Source organism: Ochlerotatus camptorhynchus, unplaced genomic scaffold (assembly GCF_037179485.1).
Source record: "Ochlerotatus camptorhynchus isolate MF236.1 unplaced genomic scaffold, CSIRO-AGI_Acam_v1.1 ptg000379l, whole genome shotgun sequence".
In the NCBI taxonomy this organism is placed as follows: Eukaryota; Metazoa; Arthropoda; class Insecta; order Diptera; family Culicidae; genus Ochlerotatus; species Ochlerotatus camptorhynchus.
Window position 1 is genome coordinate 2552532 of NW_027040867.1, and position 12852 is coordinate 2565383.

The following is a 12852-nucleotide window of genomic DNA, read 5'->3' on the forward strand; positions in this document are numbered from 1 at the left end:
TAGCAGTTTAGGTACTTGATTAAAGCATGGGTTATGATTGATTAGCTAAATTAGAGATTTCAATTATTTATTAAATTAGACTAATGAGATATCATAATCACAGACAAACAGACATAACACTCGCAAGTTGTTCATCGAACTAGCATTTAACGGTCAATTTAAAAGTATCGTAGTTGGTAGTACCGCTACTTGTGGCGCGCATAGTCAATTCCCTTGTGTTTGACATTTACACACTACCGCCATCTGTTCAGCGTACTACCCACCACAGTATACTCAACAGATGCCGGTAATGTATTAACGACGATGTTTTTCAGTGAGAAATATTCAAGGTGTTATGTCTGTTTGTCTGTGTCATAATCATCAAACGAACTTAAATAAGAAAATTTAGACAGCCTAATAACATTAAGTAAATTAACAAAAGAGTTAGGATGCGGGGGGTCCGCTTAGGGAGGCAACTAGCCTTTTCATATATTGTCTGTTTATTTTGATGGTTGCTTTAAAATATCAATTTGGTATATATGTAAAAGGATGAATCAGTGGGAGATGGATTTTCGGTTTCTTTACATTTTGCAACACAAATCTAGTACTATGTGTCATTTCCTCAAAACCCCCCAATAACCGACCTCTTCAATCCCTTCCTTTTCCCATGGCGTTCAAGTGGTCCGCATAGACTATTCAGCCATTACCCTTCCTTTATCCTCGGCTTTGGATTGACTTGCGCTCCCATTGCCCCACCAAACGCTGCAAAATGAAAATGAAAATGAAAATGAGATCTTGAAAATGAAGAAAATGAAATACTGGCCTAGCATCGGATTTTGCATTTTTTTTTTACATATAATCTTCAAAAAATGTATTAGTCCAAGATCTCAAATGTTATTTCGTAGATTTCTTTCTTTTTCTGAAAGCTCAATCTCAAAATCTAAAGTTCAAAATATCACTTTATAACATTTGGTTTGACCTTTGCGTCCCTGACGTATTTTGCTGTCATAAATGTTATTGTTTTCCTGCAAATAACACCCTGCACGAGTGCGGATTTCCGGATAAACTGACGCGATTGGTCAAAGCGAAAATGGATCGAGTGATGTGCGTTGTTCGAGTAACGGGGACACTCTCGGTGATGGACTTTCGTGTCTGCTATTTAACATCACGTTGGAAAGTGTGATCAGAAGAGCTGGGATAGACACGAGTGACACGATCTTCAGGAAGTCCATCCAGCTTCTTGGCTTCGCCGATGACATTGACATCATGGGACGGAACTTTAAGACGATGGCGAAAACGTACATCAGACTGAAGGCTGAAGCTAGGCGGATTGGACTTGCCATCAACGCATCAAAGACAAAATACATGAAAGGAAGAGGTTCTAGGGAAGACAATGTTAGCCTCCCACTCCGAGTTTAGATTGACGGTGACGAAAACGAGGTGGTCGATGAGTTCGTGTATTTGGGCTCACTGGTGACCGTTGAAAATGATACCAGAGCAGAGAAATTCAAAGACGCATTATAGCAGGGAAGCGTGCCTACGTTGGACTCCTGAGGACGCTCCGGTCGAATAAAACTCGCCACCGCACGAAGTTGAATGTCTACAAGACGCTGATTAGACCGGTGATCCTCTACGGCCACGAGACCTGGACTATGCTCGTGGAGGACCAACGCGCCCTTGGTGTTTTCGAACGGAAGGTGTTGTGTACCATCCACGGTGGAGTGCAGATGGACGACGGAACGTGGAGGAGGCGAATGAACCACGAATTGCACCAGCTGCTGGGAGAACCATCCATCGTCCACATTGCAAAAATTGGGCAACTACGGTGGGCTGGGCACGTCGTAAGAATGCCGCACACCGACCCAGTTAAAATGGTTTTAGAAAGCGACAAGAAGAAGAGGCGCGTAGCGGGCAAGGTGGATCGAGTAGAGTGGATACGACTTCTTCGGACAGCAGAGAACAACAAGGCCTTAGCCTGATTGGTAAGGTAAGGTACCCTGCAAATAATCGAGAAATTATAAGGACATAGTTCGATACTACAGATATTGTCCCAGTCTTGGTTGATCTAGTAGAACAAATAATCTGAATTCCAGGACGATTTGGAAAACCTACAACATCTGGTATACAAGACATTGTGGTGGTGCATAATCCACATATACACTGACGTGTTTGACGCATATTATTTATTACACTTCAGTCGAAAGAGTTAGCATTTTGATAAAAACGAGAATTCAAGCTGAACATTGCATTAGGTCCTAAGTGACATTGACAGATTCTCTCCGTTGACTTTCTCTTTGTATCTCCACGGCCATTCACAGGTATTTTAAGCACACAGATCGATAAAAGAAGCTTTTATCTAGCATCTAATACGACAAATACAACAAGAAATGGTTATGTGCACAAGTTATTGACGAAAGAGAAAATCGACGAAGAGAATCGATCAATATTACTTAGGACCTAATGCAATGTTCAGCTTGAATTAGTTAAGTTTTGCAATTCCTCCTACTTCGGTTAGCGCGAAAAGGGCCATACAAGTTTTGTTAACACAAGATGATAGGCCCTTCAAATGTTACGTTAGATAGTGATAAATATAGTTATTGAGAATATGTCCCTCGAATTCATGGAGCATTGAAAAATAAAACAAAAATTAATATGTGGTGGTCAACTATAACGAACAAAGTTTGGTGCACAGGTAAACAAATGAGGCACGCGACGCCTCTGAAAAACCCAAATAACTACTTTGGTTTAATCGCCCATTTTTTGCCTATCGAGCAGAAAACATCAAACAAATCCATGATTTCAGAGTTAACAAGTCAATTATGCGTTTGGTACGATACTTTAGTTAATAAGCTACGGAACGAAGTCAATGAGAACGCGTGATATGAAGGTTTGCACCCATTATTCCCAAAATCAAAAGAAGCGCTCCGACCGAATCAATTTTTATCTTCATCCGATAGGCCGAAGTGAATTCATTGGCGTTTCAATGGCGTTTCAATGCGTTAGGCCGAGTTTAGAATCCGAGTTTGGCGTCAAGAAGCAGTGTTAGACTTTTGACAATGTCTCAACGATAGGTTTCTCTTTATCAAATCTTACGGTACATACGGAAAGGTAAATAAATTTGGAAGCCATCAGTAATAATAACATTCCGTTTGGTGTTAAAATGCGCTAGATTAAGAAATACTAAGTGCGGGTTGTGCTTAATAGGCCGGAAATGGGGTAGTTAACCCTATCATTATTACTCTTCAAGCTGCAGAAAATAGGACTTTTGAAATGGCTCCAATCCTACTTAACAAACTCTGATGACTCCAATCCTACTAAAAATAAACTTTCAGAACCAATTCTAGCCCCAGGGGTTTCATTTGGGTCCAATTCTTATTATTTTGTAGGTAAACTTAAAAACATAAAAGTGCTTGTGTATGCAGACGACAGACATGAAGCTCTTCATAGAAATAAGAATTGCCTCCGACGCAGAAATATTCTAGAATGAAATAAATCTATTCTACAGTTGGTGCTCCAACTCAACGTAAAGAATGTAACGCAATAACATTTAGTAGAAAAATTTGAACCCCTTGCATAAACATACATTTAGGAAAAGAAATAGTAGATAAATGCAAAATTGAAAGGGACTTAGACGTAATCTGGAACATGGTAAATATCACGGCCGTCATGTGACAATGAGAAAACAGGTCATCTCACTATTACGAGACGAAACTACCTATCATTTGCTTTCCAATGATCAAACACTCATGAGAATAATTTATATGCGGTTTGAATAAACAAATACCATAAACAAACTGTATAAAACGTACTGTAAACAAATACCATAAACGAACTGTATCTCGGATGGGTAAACTATCCCACAAATGGTTTGGATGATACCCCGAACACGTCGTTAAGCTCTCTTTTTTTGGTTATTTTTATTAGGGATTTCTAACTGCTTTAGATGAATTTAAGCAAGCAACCGTATGTAATCAGTATCTTATTCTTAATACTTTTGGGCCAAGAAGCTTGACTTAGCCTTGTCCAAGGCTCACCGCAAATCAGCTGGGCCGGATGAAGTGGAATACCCTCTGTTAAAAAATCTGCCACTGGAAAGCAAACGTACCCTTCACAGCCTACTCAACAGCGAGTGGCTAGGAAATACTATTCCGGAAGAATGGAGGCACAGTCTAGTTGTCCCAATTCCTAAGCAGGGAGCTGCGAGTCGCGAGCCAAAGGATTTCAGACCAATCTCTTTAGCATGCTGTGTCAGCAAGGTGCTGGAGCGGATGGTCAATCGTAGACTCGTGCTCTACTTGGAGAGTAACGGCTACATTGACCATCGCCAGCACGCCTTCCGTCCCGGACATGGCATTGGGACCTATTTCGCCACACTTAATCAGGTACTTCGGGACGCGAGGGATGCCAACCAGCACGTGGGGCTAGCCACTTTAGACATCGCCAAGGCACACATTATCCATTTTCTGAAGAATTTTCTCCAACATCGTACTTTTCGTTTGTACTCCTTTCTGGAGCTCCCACCCATCCCCTAGCTCCGTATCCTCGGGGTTCTCTTCTGGAACGGCCTGAATTTGTAATGCTTCCTTTATTTAACGTCGGTCTCTGTTCCGAAATCTAGTGCCGATCACCGACGGACATTGATTGCCATCCATTGACGGCAATCGAATGTACAGGAAGACAGCTTCCACACCTGCGTAGGATATCGCACCCATTCAAACACACATGGACCGGGACCAAAAATGTCTTTTTTTTTTTTTTTTTTTTCTTAATTATAGAGATTTTTAGCCATAGGCTAGTTCATCTCTTAGGACCAAAAATGGTATCGTTGTTTGCAAATGGAGTTATAGTCGGTATTCTATTTTTCCAATTCCTAGTCGCTTGATCTTTGGTAGTAAGAATACTGACCGCAAGTGGTGTCTTTAATACCAAAAAACAGGTATCCAGAAAAAAAGACTAAAAATCCATTCGCAAACAACGGTACCTCTCTGTACGAAAATGATTATTGTAGTTGCATCGATAGAATTCTAATAATCACTGATTTCCATGTTATTGATATCCCTTTTGTAAAGTCATTAATTTTATGAACTTCCAACTATGGACTAAGTATACAAGCACAGTAACACCTTTTATGTCATTAAACGAATTTTTCATTGCAATTCAAGCACATGGCCAATGAGAATAACTCAGAGGGAGAGTCACTTCTACTCAGAGGTATGGAGTAATTTCTAAAAACTGCAGGAACTCAGCGCTGAGTACCTGCAGTTTTTATAAATTTCTCATAACTGAGTAGAAGTAACCCGGCGAAAAACGTGACTTTAGTGACTATTGCTCGATAACTTTTCCGAAGGGACGTATCAGCTTTTGTAAACAATGCATTTTATCTGGGGTGGGACGTGCTGTCAAATCAGCCTACTGATCATTCTTGTATGAAATTGGTTCCAAACGTTAACAAACCCTATAGGTTTCTTATGGCTTTTTTATGTCTGGAACCAGTTATGCGAGGTAGGAGACGATTGTTCGTATTTGACAGCCACCTCCCCCCCCCCCCCCCCTTGCATTTTATCGTCAATTTGGCGTAACTGGTAGCTCGCACACGCATACTAACACCACTATCAGTTAGAGGAAACTTCTTCTGTCTGATGACAGTGTTAGCATGCGTGAGTGAGCTGCCAGCTACGCCAAATCGACGATAAAATACATTGTTTACAAAAGCTGATACGCCCCTTTGAAAAAGTAATCGAGAATTTGTTTTTTTTTTCATGATTTTGTTTTCTGTGCTGAGCACCAATGCCACCGACGCCAGGGAGGCAACTCCCACACCTGGACCCTACCTATCGACCCATCAACTCATGAACCGGGGACCAACGGCTTTACTTCGGCGTGATCAGAGATATTATGCCTCAGAACATCCCGGCGGCGCCGACTGGGATTGAACCCAGGCCTGCTGGGGCGAGAGGTAATCACGCTTACCACTATTGACTATTTGTTGAAAAAGGTTACATTTAAGAGACCACCTACAAAAAAGTGACAAAATCACTAAAATGGGACCCGGCCTTGAGAATGCGCCTGAATCATATTACCTCATTTGGAACAAAACAAAAAAGTAACTTATGTTCTTTGTACAGTGATGTTGTAATGACACTTACTTTAAATTTAACTAAGTTGCATAAAATATTAGAGGCTTACAAAGTTGATCGTTCTGCAAGGATACTCTGCATGCTTTGGTTGATTGCCCGAAGTACAAACAGCAGGGAAAAAAACTTAAGCGGTCTTTGCAAGCTCGCTCCAAGAGGTCACTTGCAGAACTCTTAAAAAACACCGCTTCATCTTCCCAAACCACCCCAAAAACCAAAAACACATACTCCATTTTGCCAGATGATGATCAGGGCTCTGACTCAGAGGTTGGTGAAGGTAGTCCCTTTGTCTTCAAAGGCAACACGATAAAGCGATTAAAAAAAACGTCACTCAAAATCCGCGTAAGACCTCTCTTATGGACTCCCAACCTACCTTGACAAATTTAAGAGGTAGTGGAAATGTACCGAAACCCCCACCACCGGGATTTAAATCTTGTAATTTTAACAAGGACTTTCCGCCACTTCCGGGATCATCTAAAACCCCAGATATCCCAGTTTTTCAGCCAGAAAAACAGCTGAATAATCAGAAAGAACATGATGCCATGTTCACGTTTTCTGGAATTGTGGAGAGCATCTTCAATATATTCAACTTCTCTGACTCAACTCGGAACATTATTAATTTAGTGCTTCCATTCGTGAAAACTCTTTTGAAGCAACTAGCTTCTAGGTGGTCCTTCCTTGCATCGATCATATCCTTTGAAGGATAATTTTCCGAATGAGGTCGGGGATATGATCTCTGTTCTTCAGTGGAACTGTAGAAGTCTTATACCGAAACTTGACACATTCAAATTTTTAGTTCACAACTCACTTTGTGATGCATTTGCTCTTTGTGAAACATGGCTTTCTTCAGACACCGATCTCCCTTTCCACGATTTTAACATTATTCGCCTTGATCGAGCAGATTCGTATGGAGGGGTGCTTCTCGGGATTAATAAGCTCCATTCCTTTCATAGAATCGATCTGCCTTCCGTGACAGGCATTGAAGTTGTCGCATGTCAGGTAAATATTCGAGGTAAAAGCCTCAGTATTGCCTCAGTATATCTTCCTCCAAGAACTGCGATTTCTCGCCAAGGTCTCTCAGATATCTACTCAGCTTTATCTGAGCCTCGGTTGATCTTAGGAGATTTTAACTCCCACGGTACAGGCTGGGGGGAACTGTACGATGACAACCGCTCAACCCTGATATACGACCTTTGCGATAACTTCAATATGACAATTCTAAACACTGGGGAAGTAACACGAGTGGCCAAACCTCCAGCAAGAGAAAGTAGATTAGACCTCTCCCTCAGTTCGAGTTCACTATCGTTGGATTGCTCGTGGAAAGTAATTCAAGATCCCTACGGTAGTGACCACTTGCCAATCAAAATTTCTATTACCAATGGTTCATCTTCCACTCGCTCGGTTGATATCGCGTACGACCTCACGAAAAACATCGACTGGCAAAAATTAGCGTCCGCGGTTCTCGGTGGTACTGATTCGGTTGAGATACTCCCTCCGCTGGATGAGTACTCCTTTTTATTTGTTGGAGGCGAACCAGCCTAAGGCTGAAAGCCTCCTAAATAAAGCTAAATAATAATAATACTCCTTTTTATCGCGACTTATAAAATTTTTTGACGACGGAAAATGTTTACAGTTTAATAAATGTGCGCAGAAATATTCATATTCAGGGGAAAATTGCTTACAATCTTTAAATTGCGGTATCTTATGAAACCCTTGGTAGATTATTTTGGTTTTCACAGATAACGTAAAATGACCAACTCTACCGACTGCACTGGTATGAACGGAATTGATTACCATTTATTGTTGATAATAACGGTCACACGTGCATACGATTTTGATCATGGTAGGGCCAATTCACACAAACCGATTTTACATAACCCGTTTGTAAAAATGCCATTTTTGCATTACGTAATATTTGAACGGGCCCGTATAGCGTGATCAAGAACGATCTAGGAATCATCGTTTCACTTAAACTGAAGTTCAAATTAGTTATCATAATCCTAATAACTGAAAGATCATAACACAATTATAATGGAATTCCTGCAGGAATGCTGGACGAATTACAGAAGGAAAACTGAAATTCCTGTACAAACTTTTAAAGATATTTCAGAGAATTTTAAAATCAAGTAAGAACTAGTGTTTAGAAATTCGTGTCAAATTTCTCGAGTAAATATTACTCACAAACAGAATTCTCGTTAGCCTTTAACTTACAGCTTTAACGTTGTAGAGCCCTATCTGGCAGCTCTGGCCGATGGGTTTTTGTGTCTGACAGATGACGTGATCCTATCTCTCGAAATTCGTTCGCACACCTGAGTGCACTTTCCATCATCGTCGTCGTCGTCATGAACCAACAGCAACAACAACATCGCACAGTGCCACCACACAGTGTGAATAAATTGTATCACTCGTTCGCCTACCTTACACGAAATTGATAATTAAACATGTCATTCACATACCTCCTGTGTGATTTCCAGCTCGTGTCTCGCATTCTCGTACAGAGCCTCCAGTTCCTCGCATTTGGACTGCAGGGATTGTTTCTCCTCGAGCAACCCCAGACCGTACTTGGCCGATTGAATATTCTCGCTGCTGGCCTGATCGAGCTCCCGATTGAGGCGCTCGATTTCCGTCCGCAAGAGCTCCAAATCCTTGGGCGCTGCCATCTTTTCCGGATGTTCCAGACAACCTAGTTCCCGTCGCCGTCGTCGTCCTGCTCGTCCTTTGCCGTCTGCCGCAGCACTTTTCTCCTACGCCCCACTTTTTTTTTTACCTTTCACACACAGACGCAAAACACTCTTTGTGGAACCTAAAAACCAACAGAAATCAACGTAGGAAAAAAATTTCCACTCTGCCACAATTATTTCATCAATCCGTTCAAATCATCACAGTTTCGCTGGCGTTACACTTGACTGGACGCGGAACAACAAGAAAAAGATGAAAATTCACATAACTCGTCACTATTTTTTTCTCGGCTCTCTTCTCCGCCAACTTTTCACCGATTCTGCGAATAATTCAATTTGAAATTCAATCGCCAAAAACACGAATCACTTTCCCCTAAAGGAATCATTTATTGCACTAAAAATAGTTCAACATCCCCAGTATAGTTCGCTTCCCGTCGGGCTGACTATATTGAAATGTCTACGGCAGCGACGGTGGAGGAATGTTTCACTTTTTCTGATGGTTCTCCTTGCAATGACAACGCATCATGAAAAGTGCGAGTCTGATCGAAAACTGATTTTTCCACTGCTGCTTGCCTGCCTGCCGCTGTGGCTGCTGCTGCTGCTCTGTAACATGAAAATGAAAAATTCCGATGATGATGGCGAGTTGTTATGTGCGCGAACGAGAAAGAAAAACTGTACTGTGTGTGGCTGGCGAAAGTTTTTCCACATCAAAACGGTGTCGTGTGCGGGAGGAAGAAAATTTATATTTTTTTTATTTCGACCAAGAGCTGGTGGAAGTGGAATAAAACATGCAAGCAAAAAAAAATGACAAGAAGTGTCCGGAACTGTCAAAAAGTCGCTGAGATTCAGACCTGTACACACTGGTGCCATCAAAGCACAGAACAGAAGGGGAACTTCGGATCAGAAAGTGGCTCCATTTTTCATTGGAGAACACTAGCACACCTAGCGGTAGAAGGCATATTCTAGCTGCAGTTAAGGTAGGCAGCGTGCTATGATAGTGTGAGTGCGAATGGAAAGCCCGCTACCACAACGCATCGCTGGTTGAGCAGAACAACGTACCACTTTTTGGTTCATCGAGTTGTCTGCACTTCCCCTTCTGTTATGTGATCAAAGGATACACGGTAGCCAGTGTCAACACATTAATGTGTAAAATTTTACACGTTTCGTGAAAAAAATGGGTGTAAACCAAACGTCAATAAATTATTTTTTACACATTTTTCAAGTACGGTTCTTACTGCAAAATGTGAGAAAAAGTAATCATTTATAGAATTTAAATATGATGAGGATGCATAATTTTTGATTAATTTCGGAGTTTTCTAATTTACGTCAATGATGAAATAAAGATAGCTCGGATTCTATTTTATTAAAAAACATCACAGCCAGGCACTGGACAATGAAAACCTGGATAATGATTTTTTTTTCTAGGGCTTAGTTATGATAGCGATTAAGGGTGGCCCTAATAAAAAAATACCATAAACGAACGATAACCCAAATCATTGAACTATTCCACAAATGGTTTGGATGATACCCCGAACACGTCGTTAAGCAAATTAACCATAACATTTTTATTAGGGGGGCTGTGGATGTTGGGGTCCTGGTCCGAGATGCGGGGACCCGTCGGGGGTTCCAGTTCAGAAAAACCAGTGAAACTTTGTGATATTAGCGTGGTTTTGTCGTTTTCAACTCGTTTCTCATATCGGCCTCTTTCAGTGTTGGTGGAGGGGGGGGGGGGGGCTGTAGGATCCGGAATAGATTCGAAATCCATTTAAGATTTTCGTTTTTCTTCCGATCGGCATCAGAAACGACAGAGTGACTTCGATACTGTGGGGTTCCTCCGGTTTGATCGAGGGGCACGCAATACAAAGAACCGGTGCGTTGAAGTTAAAATGCAATCAAAAGTACTTAAAGTAATTAATGCGTTTTGAAGTAGTACTAACAATCAATACGAAACTAACGATTTCAAATTGGCTCTCTACTTAACTAGCCTATTGGTCCCAAGCAAATCGACTAACGTATCCTATTCTAATATAAATTCCAGTACTACACTATGTTTGTTTTGATTCGCTACACAACAAAAAAAAATGTAATATCGATCAACGTAATTCAAGCTGAGTATGAAATAATAATGTAATAGCAAAAAGCAGATACAATCAATGGATGTAATGTGGGGCCTCCCTTAGCTCAGTCGGTAAAGGCGCAGCTACAAAGCAAGACCATGCTGGAGGTGGCTGGGTTCAATTCCCGATCCGGTCTAGGAATTTTTCGGGTTGGAAAATGTCTCCACTTCTCTGGGCATAAAAGTATGATTGGACTTGCCACACAATTATACTAATGCAAAAATGGTACAGGCATCGAAAGCTCTCAATTGATAACTGTGGAAGTGCATCTAGAACACTAAGTTGAGAACACGCAATAAGCTAATATACGATATGCAATAAGCTTGAAATGCGAAGAAGAAGAAGAAGGATGTAATTTTGTTCGAAAAATTGATGTACATCGTACAATGTGATATTACACAACCGATGGATTGACCTGGTTGCAGCAGTTTCGATGTAATATTTAACAACTTTTTTTGCTGTGTATGAAAGTTTGACAGATGAAATGAGGGGTTAGTGGATTTTCCTAAGTTTCGAGGGGTGAATCGATTAGCTTGGGACCGAAGATAGTACCAGAGCTGAGCCAAAAAATTGAGCTCGTTTCGTCGGGACCTTCTGGTCTTAGAGATACCTCTATGATAGAACCAAAACATTCTAGTACATTTAGTGTTGCCATGTGGTACAATCCAGTTGTCCCACAGCTGTCTACAGCAGCAGTCGATTTTTTATTTCGTTGTGAACCACACGATAGCCTGTTTTCGAGACTCGCTATTATATAGTTGCTCATTGTTCGTTGCTAGCAGTTCGGTGCCTTTTGTTGCTACGGTGCAAGACGTGTGAAGTAAAAAACACCATCAAGTTTAGCTTCAGCCATTGTGATGCCAAACCAAACATCGGAGAGATAGTAAATTTCGCCAAAGCACTCGACGCGGATCCGGCTGAAATGGAAGCTGTTTATCGCATTGGTGAGGAAAGGGGAGTCTTCATGAAGTTCAAATCAGAGGAAGCGATGCTCCATGCTCTGACATTCAATTCGGAGGATTTAATATTCCATTATGCGAATGGAACGACGACAAAGGTACGCATGTCGCATGCTGGTGAATTTATTCAATATGTGCGTGTGTATGACTTGCCACCAGAGGTACCCGACAACGAGCTGGATAAAGTGCTGGGGAAATATGGGAAAATTAAACGCATCATCCGGGAGAAATTTCCAACTGATCTGTGTTTTGAGGTATATACAGGGATACGCGGTGTATATATGGATGTGAAGAAGGAAATCCCCACGTCATTACATTTCTTCAATCGCAAAGGAAATATTTTTATGATGGCAACAAAGATAAATGTTTTCTGTGCAAGGCGGACGGACACCGGAAGCTTTCCTGTCCCAAGCGGAAGGCTCGGAAGGAACCGGAGAAGCAACAGAAGGAAAAAGGAAAGCAAAGTGAAAGAAATCAAAACAGCAGCAGTACGTATGCTGGTGTAGTGGTGGAAGGTGCGTCGTTTGTCATTAGCGATCAGGAAACGGACACGGGGTTGGAGATGTTGAATGAAGATAACGAAATGGACGTGACTACCCCGACGACCGACGAGAGTAGCGGAGAGCATGCAACGGGAAACGATGTTCAGAAACAGCAGCAGCGATCACGATTCGGGTTCAATGAAAATGAGGAACAAATTCGGGAAAGAAAGAAGTTGCGTGCACGGGAGAAGATTGCTTTGTCGCCGCTTCGATCGCCACCCAGAAAAATCATATGATAAAATATATTTGTATGTATTTTTTTTTTGTATTTTGAATACCATAATTGGTATTCTATGTTACTCGGCTCCGCTAAGTTATTTTTATAACATTTGAGCCTGCCAAATAAACGAAATGAAAAAAAAAATGTGGTACAATCCTTTAGTAGTGTTGCCATGTGGTACAATCCAGTAGTAGTGGTGTTGCCATGTGGTACACTGAAAAAT

The 12852-nt window shown here is 41.4% G+C and overlaps 1 protein-coding gene across 1 annotated transcript in view; it reads right to left on the minus strand.

Annotated features, from left to right (window-relative positions):
* BicD (protein bicaudal D) overlaps nt 1–9520 on the minus strand; it is a 61441-nt gene extending 51921 nt beyond the window's left edge. Inside the window, exon 1 of the mRNA XM_065232906.1 lies at nt 8570–9520. Within this exon, the coding sequence (XP_065088978.1) occupies nt 8570–8773 (204 nt within the window). The 5' untranslated portion in view covers nt 8774–9520. The remainder of the gene's footprint in view (nt 1–8569) is intronic.
* Nucleotides 9521–12852: the final 3332 nt, after the last annotated feature.